The 20,444-nt window shown below is 41.8% G+C and overlaps 2 protein-coding genes across 8 annotated transcripts in view; one reads left to right on the top strand and one right to left on the bottom strand.

Moving 5' to 3' along the window:
• The window catches only part of gdpd5b (glycerophosphodiester phosphodiesterase domain containing 5b), a 41,344-nt gene extending 26,895 nt beyond the window's left edge, over positions 1–14,449 (top strand). The window contains exons 4-18 of one of the 7 annotated variants that reach the window (XR_013901327.1): positions 489–582; positions 737–796; positions 1,177–1,275; positions 2,092–2,185; positions 3,373–3,518; positions 4,654–4,736; positions 6,000–6,150; positions 8,372–8,593; positions 8,777–8,934; positions 9,052–9,199; positions 10,469–10,551; positions 11,219–11,233; positions 12,434–12,546; positions 12,657–13,019; positions 13,190–14,449. Coding sequence is in view for 2 of the 7 variants with exons in the window: in XM_080288782.1 (XP_080144908.1) it covers positions 489–582; positions 737–796; positions 1,177–1,275; positions 2,092–2,185; positions 3,373–3,518; positions 4,654–4,736; positions 6,000–6,150; positions 8,372–8,593; positions 8,777–8,934; positions 9,052–9,199; positions 10,469–10,551; positions 11,219–11,233; positions 12,434–12,546; positions 13,190–13,272 (1,549 nt within the window). In the remaining 5 variants the exon portion in view is untranslated. Of the gene's footprint in view, positions 1–488; positions 583–736; positions 797–1,176; positions 1,276–2,091; positions 2,186–3,372; positions 3,519–4,653; positions 4,737–5,999; positions 6,151–8,371; positions 8,594–8,776; positions 8,935–9,051; positions 9,200–10,468; positions 10,552–11,218; positions 11,234–12,433; positions 12,547–12,656; positions 13,029–13,189 lie in introns of all 7 variants that reach the window. The other 6 variants (XR_013901330.1, XR_013901328.1, XR_013901329.1 and 3 more) reach the window with 6 other exon arrangements.
• Positions 14,450–14,853: 404 nt separating this feature from the next.
• On the bottom strand, positions 14,854–20,245 carry hspa13 (heat shock protein 70 family, member 13). Its single transcript, XM_026191302.2, has 5 exons — positions 20,071–20,245; positions 19,638–19,978; positions 19,283–19,496; positions 18,940–19,107; positions 14,854–16,839 (listed from the first exon to the last, which is right to left on the bottom strand). The coding sequence occupies exons 1-5, from the start codon at positions 20,093–20,095 to the stop codon at positions 16,268–16,270; spliced, it is 1,320 nt and encodes a 439-aa protein (XP_026047087.1). The 5' UTR covers positions 20,096–20,245; the 3' UTR covers positions 14,854–16,267.
• Between the last annotated feature and the right edge of the window lie 199 nt (positions 20,246–20,444).

Below are 20,444 nucleotides of genomic sequence, written 5' to 3'. Positions count from 1 at the left end.
CAGAAGCCAGTCCTCAATAATTTGTCCAACCATCCATTAATAATGTTACATAATCTATTTTTGTCAGATTTTCCCTGTGGCACAGAAACAGTGTCTGTGGTCACTGTGCAGAGTCTGTGCATTATTGTTGCTAACACAAAGCTTGAGAGCACTTTATTGATGTCTGCCTGTCAATCAGAGACCTTTAGTAAACCAATAGTTTCCATTTTCAGCTTTCTACATCAATGTCATGTTTCAACTGTAGATTGCATCATTTTGTCTCTTTGTACAAGTCTGCTTCTTTGTAGACTTCTGCAGCTAATCTAACATAATGTTGTTGGTAGTTTGTCAGTCATGTTTGTTTTGTAAGAAAGAAAAACGGCTGATAATAGGTAGGAGAAAATAGGGACACATATATATACACTGACACTCTATTCTCACAAGCCTTCACACCCTTTTTTTATTAGGTGTGATGAAGACAAGAAATGTTGTTATCCTTGTTTCTGCAGGTTCCTGTACAACCGCTCTGGGGAGTGGAGTGATGGCACTGTTCCCATCCTAGCCACCACCGCTGCTGGCTTCACCTATATTGCTTTTCTAATTGTGAGTCACATATCGTTGAAGAGATTTTAAAATTGTCTTCATGTGTTGCCAGATATGGTAACCACTTACATAACAACGATTAGCAAGTTGAGATCTGTAAGGCAGCAGGCTTGTTCTGAACCTTGTTCTTGTTTCTTTCTGTCTTTCTCTTCAGGTTTTAGCACTTTGCCACGTTGCACTTGGGCAGCAGTTAAATTTGCACTGGCTTCATAAGGTAACATGCCAAATGTGAAGCTGAGCAACTGTTAATGTGTCTGTGTGTGGTTTGTGAAAAATGGGTGGTGGGAGGGGGGCGGGCGAGTTTTACATATGTATTTTTAACTCTGTTATGTGTTTACTTAGTGTTTGTGTGTGTCGCTGTGTCCAATCGTTGCTGATCAGCTGAACTTCCCAACTTATAGTTTGGAGTTGTCCCAGCAGAGTTGCATAATCCCAGAAAACAAGCTGTTCAGAAATGCTGTCAGCAAATCAAATACAGTTACCAAACACTGTTTGAGATGTGAAAGAGCTGCGAGCTACTCTGGGTTATTCTGGTGCATATGTGTGTCTAAACAAACAACCTCTTTTGGTGTCTCTCCCTCTTTCTCCACACAGATAGGAGTTACTGCTGCCTTGCTCACCACCATCATTGGGGTCATATCTGTCAATCAAACATGGGCGCAAGAGTGGGATGTCATCCCCATCTCCCTGCAGGTCAGCAGACTTAAATCACCCTAAACTACTTGTGATGGGTAGACATCACAGCTGGTGCTTAGGTTCCGTACTAAAGTGAGTGTTGTGATCCACAGGCGAGAGGCACAGTGTTATTTTCACACAACAACCAACACTTTGACCAGAGGTTGTCGGCCTTGATATAATAATGGCTCAGTAATGGAGCTATAATCAGTTTTCTTTCACAGAGACAGCCAGGGTGGACTGAAGTGTCTCTCCTTTGTAGTGCTGTGGAGGTTTGCACATGCCCATTTAAACTGGTGTAATTCCTACACTACACATCAGTGTCTACAACAATCGGTCCATCTTGTACATCCATATACAGCTTTTTTTTTTTCTTTTTTTTTTTTAATGTCCCTTTAAAATAATCGTTGTGTGCCTGCTGTAGCAGTTGATACTCTGCTGCTTGCCATTTGGAGGAATGTGTAATCATGTAAACTGTCTATGCGGTACTACAGCAACTGCAGTGTCTCTAAAATTAAATTACATCAGAGAAGTTTAAATAACCTTATAGTTAGTGTGTCCGTTTGGGATTGTTGCACCACCAGAAATGTGTGATTGAAGTGGACACATGATTTCACTCCAACTGTGGCCATTAAAATTAAATGCCAGTACAAATTACAGCTATTATCTCTAAATAGTGTTGCCAGTGCTTCAACTCCAGATAATATCTGTAATTCCATGTCTCTCTGTCTTCTTTGTCTTTGTTTCTCTCCTCCTCTACTCAATCGTTAACTCTGTCTAACCTTTTCTGTCTACATACCCCCGCATTCATTTCTGTTTCACACCTCTGTTCAGGCTACAGGCCCGTTCCTGCACATCGGGGCTCTCGCCGCAGTCACGGCACTATCTTGGATTGTGGCTGGACAGGTCACCCGTGCAGAAAAAATGAGTATGTGTGCTTCTGTAACACAACATTCAAGTCCATTCTTACCTGACGTTACCATCAGCCACAGGAGGAGTTGTGAATGATTAACACTATGTAGACAAGAGGCCAAGACCTCCACCCAGGGTGTCCAAGATAACGAACATTCCTCCGGTCTCATGTGATGTTTTCCACCCAGGACATTTTGAATTGTTTGTCCTTGATTTCAGGACTCTTTGTGGGGATCGTTAGCTCTGAATGTGTGCTCTGTCCTCACTCTCACTGCCACTGGTGTCTGTAAAGCAGACACCTAAAAAGAACTTGAAAGTCTTTGTGATTTATGATTTTGAGATTTTGAACAAGGGGGAGCCACAGTGTTGGCTACCAAAAAACTGATGCATTAATGGTATATCATTAAGTGCTAATTACTTACAAGTTATTGTTTTTTCAAAGATAAATGTGTCTTTAGTGATAAAACCTGATACATCTAAATGATCATTGCTCAAGAGAATTTGCCCTTGTCTCTTTGAAAGATGGAAAATAACTTGCCTGACTGTTTAGTTGTTGGCTTCATTTTTTATGTTTATGTTTGAGGGTTTTTTTTTTTTTATATATATACTTGATGAGGTGAAAAGGTCTTGGCAAAATTTATCTTATTCAGTGCAGAACAGCAACTGAATATCAAAGAGGGTATGAGTGTGTGTGTGTGTGAGTGAGAGGGTGGATGAGGGTTGTGTGAGTCTCCTGTGTGTAACAAGAGTTGGCTACTGAACCCCGCCCCGGAGCTGACCTTGAAACAAATACATTCCTGTGTGTGGGTGCCCACTTTGAGCCATCATTACACACTCATACAGAGTTGGACACAGGGTAATCTCTATGGCCCCGATGGATGTGTTGTTGGCCACTGTGTAGTTTTAAGCACTGCTGAACATTCAGATATTTACTGCCTTTGCACAGGTAACTGATTTTGGCACACTCCTAGCACCTAGCATCTTTCACAAACTGTGTATAATGAGCTGTTTGGTGAGCTTTGGAGGTGCTGAATGGTAGATTTTGTGTTACCCATTTCCCCTGTTCCAGTTATTATGCTATGCTCCTATTGGAGTGTTCTTACAGTAGTCATCATAAAAGCAAATTTCCCCAAAGTCAAACTAGACTTCATTATATCACAGCTAACAACTGTAACTATGTTGATGCTGCATATCTTCTTCCAGTGTTCCAGGTGGTGGTGGTTTTGCTGTATGTCAGTGTGTTACTAGCACTCTACGTGGTGCCCCTACATATCACCTCTCCCTGCATCATGGACCCAGCCACCCTCAAACCACGCCCTGCTGTTATTGGCCATCAAGGAGCCCCTATGGTGAGTCAGCTGATGCCCAGCTTCCATTCTGAATGAGAATTTAAAACGAAATAAATAAATAAATTGATGTACATGTTCGTACAGTAACATACAGAGTCCTGATATTGGCTTAGCAGCAAGGCTCCCAGAGTCCCAGGAAAAATTGTGCTGCTTTATATTGTTATTTTTTTATATTAGTCCCTTGTTTTGTTTTTCTCACTTTTCTGAATGAAAAACAAAAGGACTGTGTCAGCATATTAACTTGTGTGCAACTGAAAAATAGAAAAACTATGTGAGCTGGGAGCGCTCCATACCTACATGTTCTTCTGGACTGCGGTGTAACCCAGCCAAAGACAAAGTGTTGTTTGTAGTTTTTTTTTTTTAAGCACCAGTTAGACTCTTACTTGGAGCTGGAATGGTTAGCCACATTAACATATGATCTGTAAGCAAAGTGCATTTTTGCATGATTGATTTATGTGCTTGGGTTAATGCCATTGCTTCTTAACATCACCTGCAGACAAATTTAAGCCCTTGGCAAAACGTACTGTTGAGTATTACACAACTGTTAGAAGGAACGAGAAGATGGTTGTTCAGAACAGTTAGTCACGCACACGCTCAAAAACACACCCAGATTTTTGTGCTATTTGTGCAAGGCAATTGATTCTCACTGTGGAATCTAAATTTAGGAGTGGCTGTGGAAGGCTGTGAGACTCCCACTGGGAAACAGTGATCACATCACTGGACTCTTTGTCCCAGAATCACTCTGTATTGATTATAGCATCATTCCTTTCCTGTGGTTCCCAGGCAAGTAGCTTTACTCACAGGCTTTCATAGGATGATACTATTCTAGTAAATGATGGTATGGTATTGATCATACCCTCGACCAGAAGAGTTAAAGGGCAAGCTGCAGCTGTGACTTTTTTCATTACACACAATCCTTTGTGTTCAGAGGGCAGAGTGTGTATTATTTTGTGAACAGGACAGAGTGTGAAAGCTTTATAAATACATGTAAAAACGTTTTCTCTGTGTCATTTTCTTATCAAGAGATGTAGCTCCAACTTCAGAAAAGTCAGAAGTTAGGTCATTGTTACGGGGCTATGTGTTAAAATAAATAAAAAATTTCTGTGCTTGTCCTTTACTGTGAGTGTGTTTGTAGCTTGCTCCAGAGAACACAATTTGGTCCTTCCAGCGAGCGCTGCAGATGAACGTCACTGGGTTGGAGGCTGACGTGGCTATCAGGTACGCACATACAATCAATACAAGAGAATGATAAAGCAAAGCAAATAAAAGGTTTAGTACCCCCCCCCCCCCCCCCCCCCCCCCAACACACACACACACACACACACACACACACACACACACACACACTGGGTTTCATAGATTATCACAATCACTGGCTTTTCAAAAATTTCTCAATCAGTTCAGGACTAACGTCACACAGGACCACGTATCACATTTAGACCTGCTTGGGATTTTGTTTTTTGTTTTTTGTTTTATTATTATTGTGTACTCCAAATACCAAAGGGACAATCTTAGGCATTATGCATTGAACATACCGCTGTTAAGTATAGTAGCAGTCCGTAGTTATCAATTCCTGCATGATTTTACCAACATAATGAAGACGGGCTGAGCTCAGAGAGGCACACTTGGAGGAAGGCAGGAAATTGGGTGGGTGGATAGTCCATACTATATGATGAATAGTGGGTGCCCATGTCTACTCATGCATGTACGGCTATGGAGGATGAGTGATTGTGTGGAGGTGGAGAGTGATGCCGGCCACAAAGTGTGTGTTTGTGTTTTAGAGCCACATTTCATAGTGCAGAGTGTTTTAAGACCGTCAGTGCATCCTAATTTGATTAGATGTTTTTGAAGCAATCTTGTGTGTGTGTGTGTGTGTGTGTGTGTGTGTGTGTGTGTGTGTGTGTGTGTGTGTGTGTGTGGTCCTGAGAGAGGTGAATGGGTGTGTGATGTTCAGGCTGCTGACAGGTGGGCTCCTAACGGTGCTGAGTAATTAGACCTGATGACAGCCAGATCCACAAAGAGACTCCACTCCTGAAGCAGACTGGAGACAAATGCTCATGTGTGCACGCATTCATACTATAGAACATGATTTTTATTTATTTATTTTTTCCCCCACACATGATGATGCTGTTTTGGAAACTAACAGTTCAAACACAGACAAACACCCACCTATATGTGTTAGCAGAATATTTGTTAGTCAAATGCTTAGTTTGTTTTTCCGATTAGTATTTGAACGACAAATACAGAGAATGGAAGGGCTTTTTCCTTTTGTCTTTTCTTGGAAATGATCTTGATATGAGCTCAGGTTTTTTTTTTTTTTTGTTTGTTTTTTTTTTAATTCATATATTGGTCAGCAGCAGCATTTTCCTTTTTTGGCACGATTTCAGCTCTTATCTCTTCTCTGCTATTTTCGGAACCTTCATCTCTCTCGTACACATCAGCTGCAAATATTAATTACTTCTTAATTCTTTTGTTTGCTAGCATGGATGGTGTTCCTTTCCTGATGCGTGACTTTACCCTGCGAAGGACCACAGACGTAGAGAAGGTTTTTCCAGATAGACAGATGGACGAAGCCTCACTTTTCAATTGGACGGATCTGCAGCAGCTCAACGCTGGACGTTGGTTCCTCAAGGTAGTTCTTGGTTTCTAATAAGGACTAAATCTGTGAATTTATTTGAAAGTAGTCTTAGCTTTAGCGTGCCGGGATGCACTGATGTGCAACAAAAGCCATTATCCCAGTGAGCCATAAATGCTATACGGCATCGCACATTGATCATTCTAGAGATGGACCGATCCGATATTACGTATCGGTATCGGTCCGATACTGACCTAAATTACTGGATCGGATATCGGAGAAAAATAAAAAATGTAATCCGATCCATTAAATATCACGAAAGCACCTCACAAAACTTGCAACATGCCGTAACTCACCTCAGAACGTTAGCAAGTCGGAGCAGTATGCATCACGTGATAGAGCGGCTGTGGCATGCGGGACCTGTCAGTGGTCTGGATAGCATGTGGAGCTTCGCTAGCAACCCGGCATTTCATCTCCGACAAAGTTATCCCCGAGAGAAGTAAAGCAAGTGTGTAAGTCCATCTCTGAATGTTTGTAAAGCATTCCTGCGTTAAGCTTACCAAACGATATATGGAGCGACTGCCTCTTCTGGCTGCTACTTCAATCATGAAACTGCTTAATGATCAGCTTTTCTGTCGCGAGTCCGTCTCTCTGGTTTGTTTTTGGCCCACTTTGCACCAGAAAGAGGAAACCAGCAGCTGAACAACAGCAGCACGTTTAAGCTTGATCAGCTGTTGTTAGAATGTATTTAATATTACTTTCTACTCGAGGATCTTTTTCTACGTAGCTGACGGCTGGTAACTGTGCAGGGGCGGATCTAGCAAAGTTTAGCCAGGGGGGCCGATAGGGCATTAACAGGGAAAAGGGGGCACAAAGACATACTTTTCTTTCTTATTCTCATTTAAAATGTCGAGCTTTTAATAAATAATTATCCGAATCTTACACCCAAAGTTTTAATTTGATGTAAAATGAATAGAAGTCAATTACTGTATATAGTGACTATTAAGTCTAATATATATACCCTAGTAAGCTATAGTACTTTTTCCTTTGGGAAGGTACCATCTGTGCAGTCTGCAATTTTGTTGAAGAAAGATGTTGAATCTATTTAATATTTCTTGAAAAATAATTGATTTCTGTGCATTTTTTTTCCACACTGCATCAAATTAAGGTTGATTACGTTGATTAAGCATCATGAGGTGGAGTGTGAGGGGTGGTTTCCTATTTTTTATTTATTTATTTTTGTTGTTGCTGGGAGTTGGAACCCTATTAGTTAGGTTGCTTAATATTTACGCTAAGTACTCTTTAAAATACCAGAATAGGGAGGATGGTGTAGGTTTAAGTTTATTAGATTGATCAGTATTGCTGAACTATGAAATTTTTTTTTGCATACAGGTATAACAGAATAGCTTTAGTGTAGTTGTTGTTTTAAACTTGAGTATGAACTTATACAAAATGCAGCAAGATATTTAAAAAAACAGTTTTGTTGATTAAAAAACACTATATCGGATTCATATCGGTATCGGCAGATATCCAAATTTATGATATCGGTATCGGACATAAAAAAGTGGTATCGTGCCATCTCTAGATCATTCATGATGTCGTTGGCTTTCATCAAAATGTTAACACTCACCAAAGCTTTACTGGGAGCTGCGGTGCGATGAGTGCCATGTTTCACTGTCATCCTCGTACATGAAACAGCCGTCACTCGAGGACTGCTTTTTCATTAATCTGTCCATGTCTAAAAGTGCAGGTTTGTTGCTTTAAAATGTTTCCTTCTTTAGCTTAGCTCTTATGAGGTGAGACCATGATGTGCAAAGACTGAGATGTGGCTGTCTGTATTTGTTTGAATCTTCATTACTTTCCCGTCTTGTGTTTACACTGCATGTGTGCACACTGTGTGGATAGATATTGCATTTCTAAGAAAAGCCGTACCACCACTCCATGTAATTTCAACAATGATTTTTCATCACCTAATCTGTAGTGTATATGTATTCTCCAATATATAAAAGGCAGAAATGAAGTGTTTTCTAGTCAAAAAAAGTGAAATGGCATCTTATCATAGATTAAAAGAATCTTCTCAGGATCTTCTCCAAAGGGAGTAAGCAGTGTAGCGAGAAATGTGGCGTCCTCCAACGATGTACTGAATGATCTTTTGAGTTTTTATGTTGATAAAAGTGTTATAAAGCTGTATTGTAACCTGTATTTTTCTTTCATTTAAACTGTAAACCTGATGATCACTTTTTTTTTTCTTCCTTTTTTTGTGTGTGTGATGTTTCAGGATGACCCCTTCTGGACCGTGAACACGCTGCTTCAACGTGAGAAGGAACGGATCGCCAACCAGACCGTGTGCAGCCTGGAGCAGCTTCTAGAACTAGCCTCATATCACAACAGCACGGTGGTTTTCAGGCTGCGTAGACCTCCTCCCAAGCACCCCTGCTACGACAGCTGGATCAACGATACACTACAAGCTGTGCAGCAATCTGGGGTTCCTCAAAGCCTGGTAGTTATATAGGGATTAAATGGCAGTGTGTGTTTGCTCTTTTTCACTGCGTGATGTCCGGTGTTTCTTTGTTTGCATGCTACATGCAAAACGAATGAGTTCAAATGCAAATCCTATAAAAATAGTTGTGTTGGTGATAGAGTTTCAAAGCTGTAACTGTTTGACGTACTGTGCCGTGTCCAGGTGATGTGGACGCCTGATGACAATAGAGCCCAGGTGAGACAGCTAGCACCTGATCTGATCCAGACCTCAGTGGTGAAACGGAGCCCTCAAGTTCTGGAGCAGTCCGGCATCAGCAGCCTGCTGCTCAGATACAACCAAGTCAGTAGAGAGGAAATCAGGTAGGAAGACACACAGCCCTGATGTTGTGTTATCAGTCTGCAGCTTCAGCACAAAGATTTATAAGTGCCTGAATGTTTTCCTTTTTTTTTTTTTTTTTTCTCCCCCTTTTTTCCCAGGAACTTTTCCGAGGCCCACATCAATCTCACCCTCTACACAGTCAACGAGCCCTGGCTGTACTCGGTGCTCTGGTGCAGCGGGGTGTCATCAGTCTCCTCGGAGGCCCCGCATGTCCTCCTAAAGGTGCCTTACCCCATCTGGTTAATGGTAAGGACTCATCACACACAGTAGTTTTATATAAGTCTTTTGGGTTCACATTTTGCTTTTAAGTTAATTGTTTTGGGGGGGGGGTCTGATCTTCTATTTGAATGATTTCCTTTTCCCCCCCCACTTGCTCCTTTACTGCATTGAGAATTTTTCAGACCTTTTCTGCTCTCCAAATCTTGTTGCAGACGTGTCTTAAAATATGTGTATTCAGCAGGTGTTTTATTAATTTATAGAAAATCAAAGAGAATGACACATCCCATTTATAAACTGTAAGTTTGAGCCTCTTCTTCCAACCAGCAGGCATCATGTAGATCTCTTACTGTTTAAAATTCTTACTTTTACTCATGTCTGATTGCTGAGGTTTCTCTCTAATATTGAAGGCTCTTTACCTGTTTTTAATTGGTGCCAAACAAATAAAAAATTAAATAAAATTGTATTCAGAGACTCAGTTATAGCAATCGCTGATTAGCTTGGCTCTATCCTGCTTCAACCAGTGGTCCTTAAGATGCTACTACAACTCGAGTGGAGCCCACCTGTATCTTAATTTAATTTGGACCTAATTAAGGGAGCTACTAGATACATGCTTATTGTAAAGGCTGCGAGGGCCCTCTTTAACCTCCCTCTCCTTCAGCTTCATCCTCTCTTTGACTAAATTAGATTTTACTGATTGATATCAAAAGGAGAGCCTAGCTTTGAACTGAACTCCTGTTTGCTGTAGTGTCATTCTTTTCTAGTTCAGTCTTCCTGTTGAAACTTCTCAACATGGGCAGCCTCTCTGCTATCCTTCCACTCGCCCTCATATGTGCAGCGCGCCAAACCGCTCCCCCCATCTGTGGCACCATACGGGAACTCTGCATGACAACATGTGGACATGACCTCCAGCTCACTGCTACGGCTCAGGGACAGTTTAGGCTTTCGTAGCATCTGCGGCGCTGTCTGTTAAACCCAACTGTGAAAAATATCCTCTCAAATATGCTATGAGTTGTCATTAAGACCAACAGAAGGTAATGGGGAAGGAAGTAGAGATTTGCATTTATGTTTGTAGTAAATGATAATGTTGACAGTGTCAGTGTTTGTTTAAAAAAACTGTTATTTTAGTGGGTTTATTCAGAAAAAAACAGTTCAGCACAATTCAGCTGAAATTAACTGTATTCTTTGGCATATAGCGCCACCCTGTGATGGATCCTGCTGTAAATGACTTCAAGACAAAACTCAGATCTATCGTGTGTGTGTGTGTGTGTGTGTGTGTGTGTGTGTGTGTGTTTCCAGAGACCAAATGTGTACTGCCTGGCGTGGGTGTCTGCAGACCTCATCTCCTTCGCTGTAGTCATAGGCATATTCATTTTCCAAAAGTAAGTACACACACAGCAGTGAGATCATTAAAGCGAGCTCTTACACAACAGCTAATGTTCCTCTATTTTTCTGCAGGTGTGTTATTCCTCTTTCACACTTAAATACACTCATTACTGCTAATTGACAAACACATTTACTCAGTAGACATCTCCCTGTCTGGAACACATCAGCAGCTCCTACATAATGATGCTGTTTTTTTAATCAAATGAGAATCTCTTTAAAACCCATTTTGTTTTGTGGCATTATAAGCAGTCATGTGTATTTCTGTTGTGTCCCAGGCTGGAGAAGGGTGAATGTTTTTATATAAACGTGTTTTCTCTTTGCTAAGCCCTTCACACTCCCTGCCCTGCGTTTCTGCTGTGTTAAAAGTGCTGTTTGTTTGTTTCTCTGATGACCCCAGAGACAGATGGCCTGTCCTCCTGTCATCACTGGCACCAAGGGCATTGATTTATTTATTAATCTGTTCCACAATAAGGGTTCAAAATGAGTCTGCTCTGATTATTGGAGCTATTTAATAGCTTCTGCTGGCTTCTAAACTGATCTCTTGTCTCCCGCCTTCTTTTGTCCTTTTTTTCTCTTTCCGCCTCTTCCTCGTCCTTTCTCCTCTGCCTGACGTGCATGCTCTTCTTCCTCCTCCTCCTGCTGCATTCTGGCATCTTCTCTCAGCTATCACATGATCAGGTAACTGGGTCGCCTCTCCTGACCCAAAGTCTTCTCTCCTTTCACCACCTTTCTACCTTTCATAATCTTTACCCATCATTCCTTTGTTTGATGCATCGTTGATTTCCTCTTTTTTTTTTTTTTTTTTTTTTTCTGCTGTTACTATATCATCCATCTCATCCAGATTTTTTCTCTCCACCTTAGTTCCACTTCCTATATTTATTCTCACCTTCTTCTCTGTCTCACCTGAATGGATGTATTGCACTGCTGCTGTGCTTTCCTCTATGACAGCGACGACTTCTCATCCTCATTCTCCTCTGCTAAACAAATGAAATGTAATCTACCCACACAGCACAAAAAATAGTCCACAGTGAGAGTTTAAATGTCTCATCAGTCTTAATAAGTTAACGACTAAATGTCCAAAATGAATTGGAGCTCTCGATTCATCCAGGAAAGGCCTCAGGATTGGCTTTCTGAATCCTGGCTTGTTTGTGTCTCTAAATGCTTCTGTGCATTAGTCACAGTTCATTGTGACTAATGCTTCCAAGTTAATTGAATTGAAATCGGGGCTGTTTTCATTAAAACGAGGATGAAGTTGTGGCAGGCAGGAAATGAAATCAGTGGCCTGTCAGCAACGATAATCTAGCAAAGACAAAACAGTGATAAACCACTTGTATAAGAAAATAGTTGATATGTTTTTAATTGTTAACGAAACATTGTTTTTTTTTTTTCTATGAGTGACAGTATATTTTAAGAGAACAGTAGAGCGGTGAATATTGACTCATTAATTAAATGATCATTTTGCCAGCAAAATGCACATCTTTAATGAAATACGTTCAAGTGTTTCCAAAGATAAAGGAGTGATGCTTTTACCTTATTACTTACAATTAAACCCGATCAGTACCTATACATACATATATACACACTATGAGAAGTCTGTTGTTTTTTGTTCGTTTGTTTTTTTTCCTCCAAATTGAACGCCATACTTCATACACTTGACCGATATCGGTTGGATGTTGCATCATAGCATGTGAAGTATCAAACAAACAATTCCTGAACATAATTTGTTCCAATCTGTACATTTTAACAGAGTGAGGCATGCACACAGACCAGGTTGCTTATTACAATTTGAAATGTCCAGGCTGTAATCCAGTGCAGCTGTCTTTAGGGTGTCCTTGTGTCTCGTGGTGATTTCTGATGCAGCCTGTGCAAACACTGCAGGTATCGGATGAGCGGTATGCGCAGCTACAACCCTGAACAGATCATGCTGAATGCTGCGGTCAGGAGGTCCAGTGGAGACATCAACGTCATGAAGGAGAAACTTATTTTCTCTGGTAAGGCCCGTGCAGTGAAATAAAGAAAAATTGAATTATTTACCAGTCTTTATTTATTTATTTATTTTTCATTAATTTGGGCTCTTGAACCTCCATAACCTGTTTTTTAGACTTCAGGTGCCCAAATAGCATGCCAGTCCATCCCAGCATGCATCTGAGTGTCTGTAAATCTTCTTGGTCCTCCTCTTCCTCTCTTCCATGTTGAAGGTCAGCCCCAGTAACAGCCTCCCTCCTACATCCTCCGTGTGATGTTCAGCACCTTTTCATCCTTCACAAGCAGTGACTTCTTCCTTTGTTCCCTTCATCCGTTGCATCCCTTGTTACCTTCCACCTCTCTGCCTACTTTGCCCTTTTTCCCCATCATCATACCTGCATCCATCCATCCCTTCACACATCTGTCCTCCCCCAAAATCCTGCCAGGGGAAAATCATGTCCCAGTCTGTGTAGACAGCCCTTGGTACTGGAGGTCAAAGGTGAGTGATGTAAGTGCCAGCTGTTTGTGGTTCTTTATCATTTTTCCAATCCTTCAGTGTTGTTAACCTGCTGGGGAAAGATGTTTGTGTAAATGAGAAGAGGTCAGAAAGAGCTGGAAATGTATCATTGAAACAAGTTGTTTTGTTTCTTGTCCTTTGGCGCCCTCCAGAGGTGAGGAACGGAGTTGGCAGTGCCGAGGAGCTCTATGGAGACAGCTACGACTACTACGCCAATCAGGGCATCAGCCAGTGATCTCGCCTCACAGGATGAAAACAACACTACTCAGCGATCCCGTCATTCCAGTTTATCAGTGTAAAAGTGTCTCTCTGCCTCTGCTGCCCCGATTAACCGGCAGACTGCAGTATCCTTGTGTATACTCTGTAAATAGTACTATTTTTCCTCCCCCTCACACATACTGTACAATTTCAAAGAGCACTTTGTACTGATTGAATTTTGTCTCCTCCTCCTCTCACTTCCAAATGTTCCTCTGAGTTCCCATGGCCTGTTTCTTTACAAAGATCAACTTTCTTTATTTCTTTTGAGCTAATTTCCCAAAGCAGTTCATTCTTTTAAGCGCCATCAGATATTCTTCAGATGAATTTTATTTTTTATTGTGGCTTTGTCGCAGCATGGGGCTAATAGCTTACAGCCCATTGTATCCTGCCTCCTGGCAGCACTATGCTGTAGTTTATAGTAAACTTACCAACAGTAATATTTATATTTAAATAGAAAAGAAAAAAAAATTCAGAAGCTGTTTACAGAAGTCCTGCCTTCTCCTCCAGGTGACAAACTCACATGGTGTATGTAAGAGAATTATTTTGATAGAGGCTCAGAGCCCTGCTGTCCTACCAATGCATGTAACTCTAAGTATCCCTTCTACTGACTCATGTGAGCTGTGCTCCCAGTACACCTGGTTTAAATGGTCCGGGGGGGGGAGACTTGTGCTCCTGTTTTTATGGTAAATGGTGAATGTACATTTTTAATGTGTATTATGTGTTTGACTGGGTATATAAATGTGTGCAGTGCTGAGTGTGTAATTGTATGTAAAAGGTGATTAATGCGTGAGATGCTCTAGCCCACAAAGGCATCTGAACTTACGTGACAGTTTAGCAATAGTCTGGTCCTATTAGATTTCACTTCCTGTACAGCCTTTGAGTTCAAGTACAGCAGTCAAGTCTTGTGGTATTTCAGTGCAGACGAACAAAATGCATCTAAAGCTTGGTTGCTGTTGTGAAACTGACCGCTGTGAGGTAGATGAAGTGGGCACCAAATGTGAAAATGAAGCTGCAAGTTAATCTAAGGGATACGACTGGTATCAGAACAGGTCAAGAGATGATTACCTTTTTGTGTTTTCTTATGTTGGGTATTACTGTGCCTCAGAAGCAAATGTTATAAACTCTAAATTAAAGTCTTAAGGAATGAAATAAAACAGTGTTTTGGGTTATATTTCCCTTTTCTCTTGCACAGCTTTTGAAATCATGTTTGTCTGGATAAGTGTAAAGCGTGTAGGTTCAATAATTCTCAGAAGGGTGCAGTGTCCTCATTAAGATCTTAAAAAGGGTTATTTAAGTTATCTGGTAAAGGTCACTTGGCAGAAGTGAAACTGTTATTTTGAGTAACTCATGTATGTCAGAGCTTAAATGTATTTATGTTAATGGGAGGTATTACAGCTTCACTCATCTACTCTCTGAACTTCTCCGCCTTCTATTAGAGGCCTCAGATAAAATTTAGATGAGTACATGAGCTTCATCTGCATCACCCCACCTCAGTACCCGACAGTCATAAATACAAAACTGAAAAAAGTTTGACTTTGCAAAAGGAAAGGACAGTGAAGAAGACAGAAACTCATTTTTAATAGGTCAAAAAGCAGACTGTTGACATTTTCAGGCAAATACACTTAAACTTGGTAAAAGTTGCAATATAAAAATAGATCCTGGTATTATTCCTGTTAGGAATTGAAATGATTCATACAGTATCTTTACTGGAGGCTCTAACACATCAAAATGTGAAATACAAAAGCAGGTGTGAATACACCTATTTATGAATTACAACAGGGGGGGAAAAACAGTTTGCGATACTTCAAAGGAATGTGGGCACACTGAATTCTTGGTCGAAATAAAGTAAAACTATCAGAGCGGCTTTTCTGTTTGTTTTCCAGAGATGAACTTCCAAATTGGATATACACCAAAAATTTCTTGTATCTCGTTCAAACACGTTCTTAAATATCCAAATGTGACAGGAACACATTTCTCAGCATCAAACACACAAGGCACCGATGAGTGACGCTTTGGTCATCCTCATCTTGAACTACAGCAGCAAAAGCAGTCCGTCCTCCCAAATATTTAAATAAAGCAGCTCTATTGCACAAAAAAGTCTCATTGGTCAACATGTGGAGTCCTTAAAGTGCAACACTGAGCACGTTTCCTCAGTCCCTTTTAAAGGCAAATAACCTTATGTGGATTTTTCTCACGATGCTAATGATTTACAGTACTGTAAAAAAACAAAACAAAAAAAAAAACGAAGGCTTTCCACAGCACGTACCTTCATCTGTTGACTGAACTCTGCACCTCACAGTTACACTACATTTGAGTGTTTTAAAAGCATATGGACACATTTTAACTGGTCTCACTTAGTTGCTGTGACTTCTACAAAATTATGAACAGGACGAAGGCCTCTGAGGGAGCAGGTCAAACAATGTAGCAGCTCCTTTGAAAGGCATGTCCATAATTAAGAACTCAAATTAAAGGTCAATTAAACACCTACACGCATTGTCTCTCTCACACGAACACAATCAGACCCACACAATTTACACATAAATAAATAAATAGCTAGAGCAGTACTGGCTAGTCTTGATGTTTTCGAAAGGTGTGGCTGTTCCCTGAACACAAGTTAAGTATCTGATGCCACTAAGCCTCGACTGCTGAAGCTGAACGGTGCAGCAGATACGTGACAGAGACACTGTCTTACTGCAAGTTTGCGCACAACAAAAGCAGCTGTTACTCAGAATGTGAAACCAGACGGTTCACCTCTGATGTTACAAGTCGCTGTAGAGGAATGTTGTTTCAGTACACCGTCTGCTTTCTTTGATGTCCACTCGATTTCCACAACCGAGCAGAAGGACCGCTGTGCATCGTAAGCTTTTTGGTGACGGGTTTATTGTGTGTGTGTTTATTTTCCCTCCCATCAGCAGATGTTAAAGAAGCGCATTAAAGAAGCATGAAATACTAATAAAACACTGGAACAGAGATTAGCTGAAGTTCGTCTTGCGCAGATTTTTGTTGGGTATTTCTATGGCACTGACTTGTAAAGGCCAGGAGCCGCTCATGATGCCGGCCTGTATGGCCACGCCGGTGACCACAGCCAGGTCAGGGTCCACTGATGTGTTGGGCTCCTTTCCAAAGTACTCACTAATTAGCCTCCTAATTCGCGGGATCCTGGTGGAGCCTCCAACCAAAACGATCTCATCCACCTCCTCCTTGTCCAAGTGACCCTCAGCTAACACGGTCTCCACAGGTGCCAGAATCTTCTGGAAGAGGTCCTCATTGAGCTCCTCGAAAAGCGTGCGAGTGATTACGGCCTGGAAGAGAACTGGAGGCGGAGTGGAGCTGTCTAAGCTGTCGAGAGTGCGAAGGTGCAGGGGCACCCGGATGGTTACGCTAGGTTGGAGGGTCAGGTTGAGCTTGGCAGCTTCTACAGCCTGCCGGAGATGGTGGATGTCCTCCTTGAGGGTGGGTGGGACTCCAAACTCCTGCCGGACTCGCTCTGTTGTGTACTGGAGCAACCTCTGGCTGAAGTCCTGACCTCCCAAATTATTATTACCTGAAAGCAAACAAACAAAAGAGCCCTTTAACATTATAGACTGATAGTATAGAGGTACAGTATACACAATACAACACTGTCACAATACAGAGTATATCAAAAAGAGTAAGTGCTTTCATTCTGCAGCCATTCACGAGTAATGATTGAAACAGATGGGATTTTTGAGTATCAAGTGGTTGCCAGTAGGAATCCTGTTCTGCAGAAATACAACAAGATTACATTCAGCAGACAGCCAGTTGAGTCAAGTCCCCTTGAGTTGTGCTCATCGCCAAAGATTCAACCAGACTGTCTGCATTTAGAAATGATACAATTATTTGCAAACCTTTAACATTCTCAAAGTGATTGCAGTCCGTCCAAGTCAGACTGCAACTGTTTTGCAGAAAGGTTGCCTCCTATCAGACAACCTGTGCAACTGCCTTTTGTTCAAAAGTGGTCAGGAATGTGCAACACCCAAAAAATGTAGTCGCCACAAGTTATAATATGTCGTAGAATGTGAAAATATTCAATATAATCACCAGGCAGCCACCAATTTCTTTGTAGACATAAACAAGTTGCTGTCCTATTTTTAATTGAGTGGCTGAGCTGTTAACTTGCTTTGAACAAGTAGGTAGATTTGTCAAAGCTAGTTGGATAGTTTTTAACACATTCGAGTGGACTGCATGTAAGTTTGCTTGGCTAACATCATCTCAGGAGTGCACGAGGTGAGCCCTCTTGTTTACAGTCTTCCCAAATTCTTTTCATTTATTTAATAAAATGTTGAATATGGATGTCCCTGTATCAATACAATGTCTCCATACAAAATACCGCAATACTATGCTGTATCGATGCCCCATCCCACCCCCACCCCCCACCCCACCCTTAGCGTAACGTTTCTCTGAGGTGACACCACAACAACAGTGACACAGTACTCCTGTAATCTTACCTAACACCACTTTGAACCACAAGATGCAGTAAGTCACTTATTTGGTAGTCAGAAGAGCAGCAGCTATGCAGCTTTTTAAAAATAAACACACAAACATGAGGTCATTTAGCATGCAAGGCATATTTCAAAGACGAAGACCACTGCTGAGCAAAAGAAAAAAAGACTTGTCGCAGTTTTGCCAGAAAACATCTTGATGATCCCCAAGACTTTTGGAAAAATACTCTGTGGACTAACAAGACAAAAGCTGAACTTTTTGAAGGGTGCGTGTCCCATTACATCTGACGTAAAAGTAACACACAATTTCAGAAAAGGAACATAACGCCAACAGTAAAATATGGTGGTGGTAGTTTGATGGTCTGGGACTGTTTTGCTGCCTCAGAAGCCTGGTAGACTTGCTGTGGTAAATGGGACCATGAATTCTGTTGTCTACCAAAACATCCTGTCCAGCCACCTGTTCATGACCTCAAACTGAAACATGCTTGCGTTCTGCAGCAGGACAATGACTCAAATCACACCAACAAGTCCACTTCTGAATGGCTTAAGAAAAACAAAATGAAGACTTTGGAGTGGCCTAGTCAAAGTCCTGACCTGAATCTGATTGAGATGCTGTGGCATGATCTTAAAAAGATGGTTCATGCTCAAAAACCCACCAATGTGACTGAATTACAACAATTCTGCAAAGATGAGTGGGCCAGAATTCCTCCACAGCGCTGTAAAAGATGCCTAATTGCAGTTGTTGCTGCTAAGGGTGGCCCATCCAGTTATTAGGTTAGGGTGGAATCACTTTTACACAAAGGTCCAAGTAGGTTTGTATTTTTTCCTCGTTAATAACAAACACCTTCATTTAGAAACTGCATTTTTTTGTTTACTTGTCTCATCTTTGTCTAATATTTACATTTGTTTGATGACTGCTGAAACTGTTGAACCAAGTGTGAAATAAATAAATAAATGAAATGATCAGAAACTTAAGTGTGACAAACATAAAAAAAGGTTCTAGAGTATATAGAAGCATGTAACGTTGCTTGTTTGTTACCATGGTGTTTTAAAATTATATTCTACAGTCAGGAATGGTGGGGTTTATCGAGAGGCAGGGTACACCCTGGAAAGGGTCGCTAGTCTATCGCAACTTTATTACAACTATACCAAACTTTTATTTCTGGAGCTGTGAAGCACATTACCTGCCATTGCCCTAGTGAGGAACATGCCTCCCTGTTTGCTGAGTAAAGACACATCCAAAGTCCCTCCTCCCAAGTCCACCACCAGCACGTTAAACACGTCCACCTTGTGCAGGCCGTAGGCCATTGCTGCAGCCGTGGGCTCGTTGATCACACGTAAGACTGCCAAGCCTGGAAGACAGCGAAGGAAGAGTTAGCGTGCACACACTTCTAACATTAATGTGGGGTACGAGTTGTTTTTAATGATGCCTGAGAAGAAGCGCTGTAATGGATTCAAAGACTGGGTAAAGCTCTCTGTAAACCCAGTTTAATTATGTGCAGTCTTGAGACTCATTAGTAAACTGACCAGCAAGGTTAGCAGCCCTCGCTGTGTAGTCCCTCTGCCTCTCATCAAACTCTGCAGGCACTGAGATGACGGCCTGCTGCACCACCACACCCAGCTGTCGCTCAGCCATCTTCCTCAGCTTCAGCAGCAGCCTGGAGCCGATGAACTCTGGGGTAACGGTGAAGGTGTGGTTGGTGGAGATCACAAACTCTGCACTGCCCTTGTTGTTTATCACCTATGGCAAGAGAAGGATGAGAGGATGCTTTTTTTTAAAGTGTGGATCTAATATCACTGCATACACATAGTTAGGAAAGGTGGCTAGATTGGTTGCCTGTCTGAGCTGAAAACTTTCCAAACCCAGCCCAGGATGACCCACCTTGAAAGGGTACCTAGCGCTCTCCTTCTCTAGGACCTCTGGCTCAAAAATCTTCCCGATGAACCTTTTGGCATCGTAGATGGTGTTTTGGGGGTTGATGTCAGCTAGGTCCACGGCTTCGTGTCCGGCCAGCACCGCGGTGGTGGTGAAAGAGACCGCGCTAGGGATGCTCTTCCTCCCCTCTTCATCCGCTATCACCTCCACCTCCCCGCTGCCCGGGTGGAAGACCCCCACGGAGCAGAAGGTGGTGCCCAAGTCCAAACCGATCACCTTGGGTTTTGGGGGAGGCAGGTACTGCTGACCCAGGTAGCCAGCCAAGAACAGGGCCAGAATCACCGAACCTGTGGGACGGTAACAGCACGCGCATCACAGGTGGACCAAACCATTATTAGCTCATGAATTAGCACCCTAAAACGGCTATGCTTCTACTCACCAATCATGGAGATTTCTCCGGCCATCGTCACAAGCCGTTACGAAGTCAACGGACGCTTAAAATTCACAAAAAATGTATTAAAAGCTGTGTCGAAACCGTGTCCGGCTTTTGACAACTGGATGACGACAAACGGGAAATTTTCAGTTCACCAACAAAATACACGTCAACTTTGCACGGCTCGTGGGGAATGCTGGGTAATGTAGTTTACGTCGTTTACGCAAACGCTACCAGAAACCCAGAAATCGGCCGCTTTGTACTACAAATCCCATATAGCTAGCAACGCCAACCGCAAAGGGAGCATTTTGAAACGTATGCACGAGGTTAACCAATCAGGGAAAGGCGAAACAATTATTTTTTTATTTATAAATTACTAA

The sequence above is a fragment of the Astatotilapia calliptera genome, chromosome 14, assembly GCF_964374335.1.
Source record: "Astatotilapia calliptera chromosome 14, fAstCal68.1, whole genome shotgun sequence".
Classification (NCBI taxonomy): domain Eukaryota; kingdom Metazoa; phylum Chordata; class Actinopteri; order Cichliformes; family Cichlidae; genus Astatotilapia; species Astatotilapia calliptera.
Note: the sequence above shows the minus strand (reverse complement) of the source record. Positions and strands in the feature narration are given on the sequence as shown.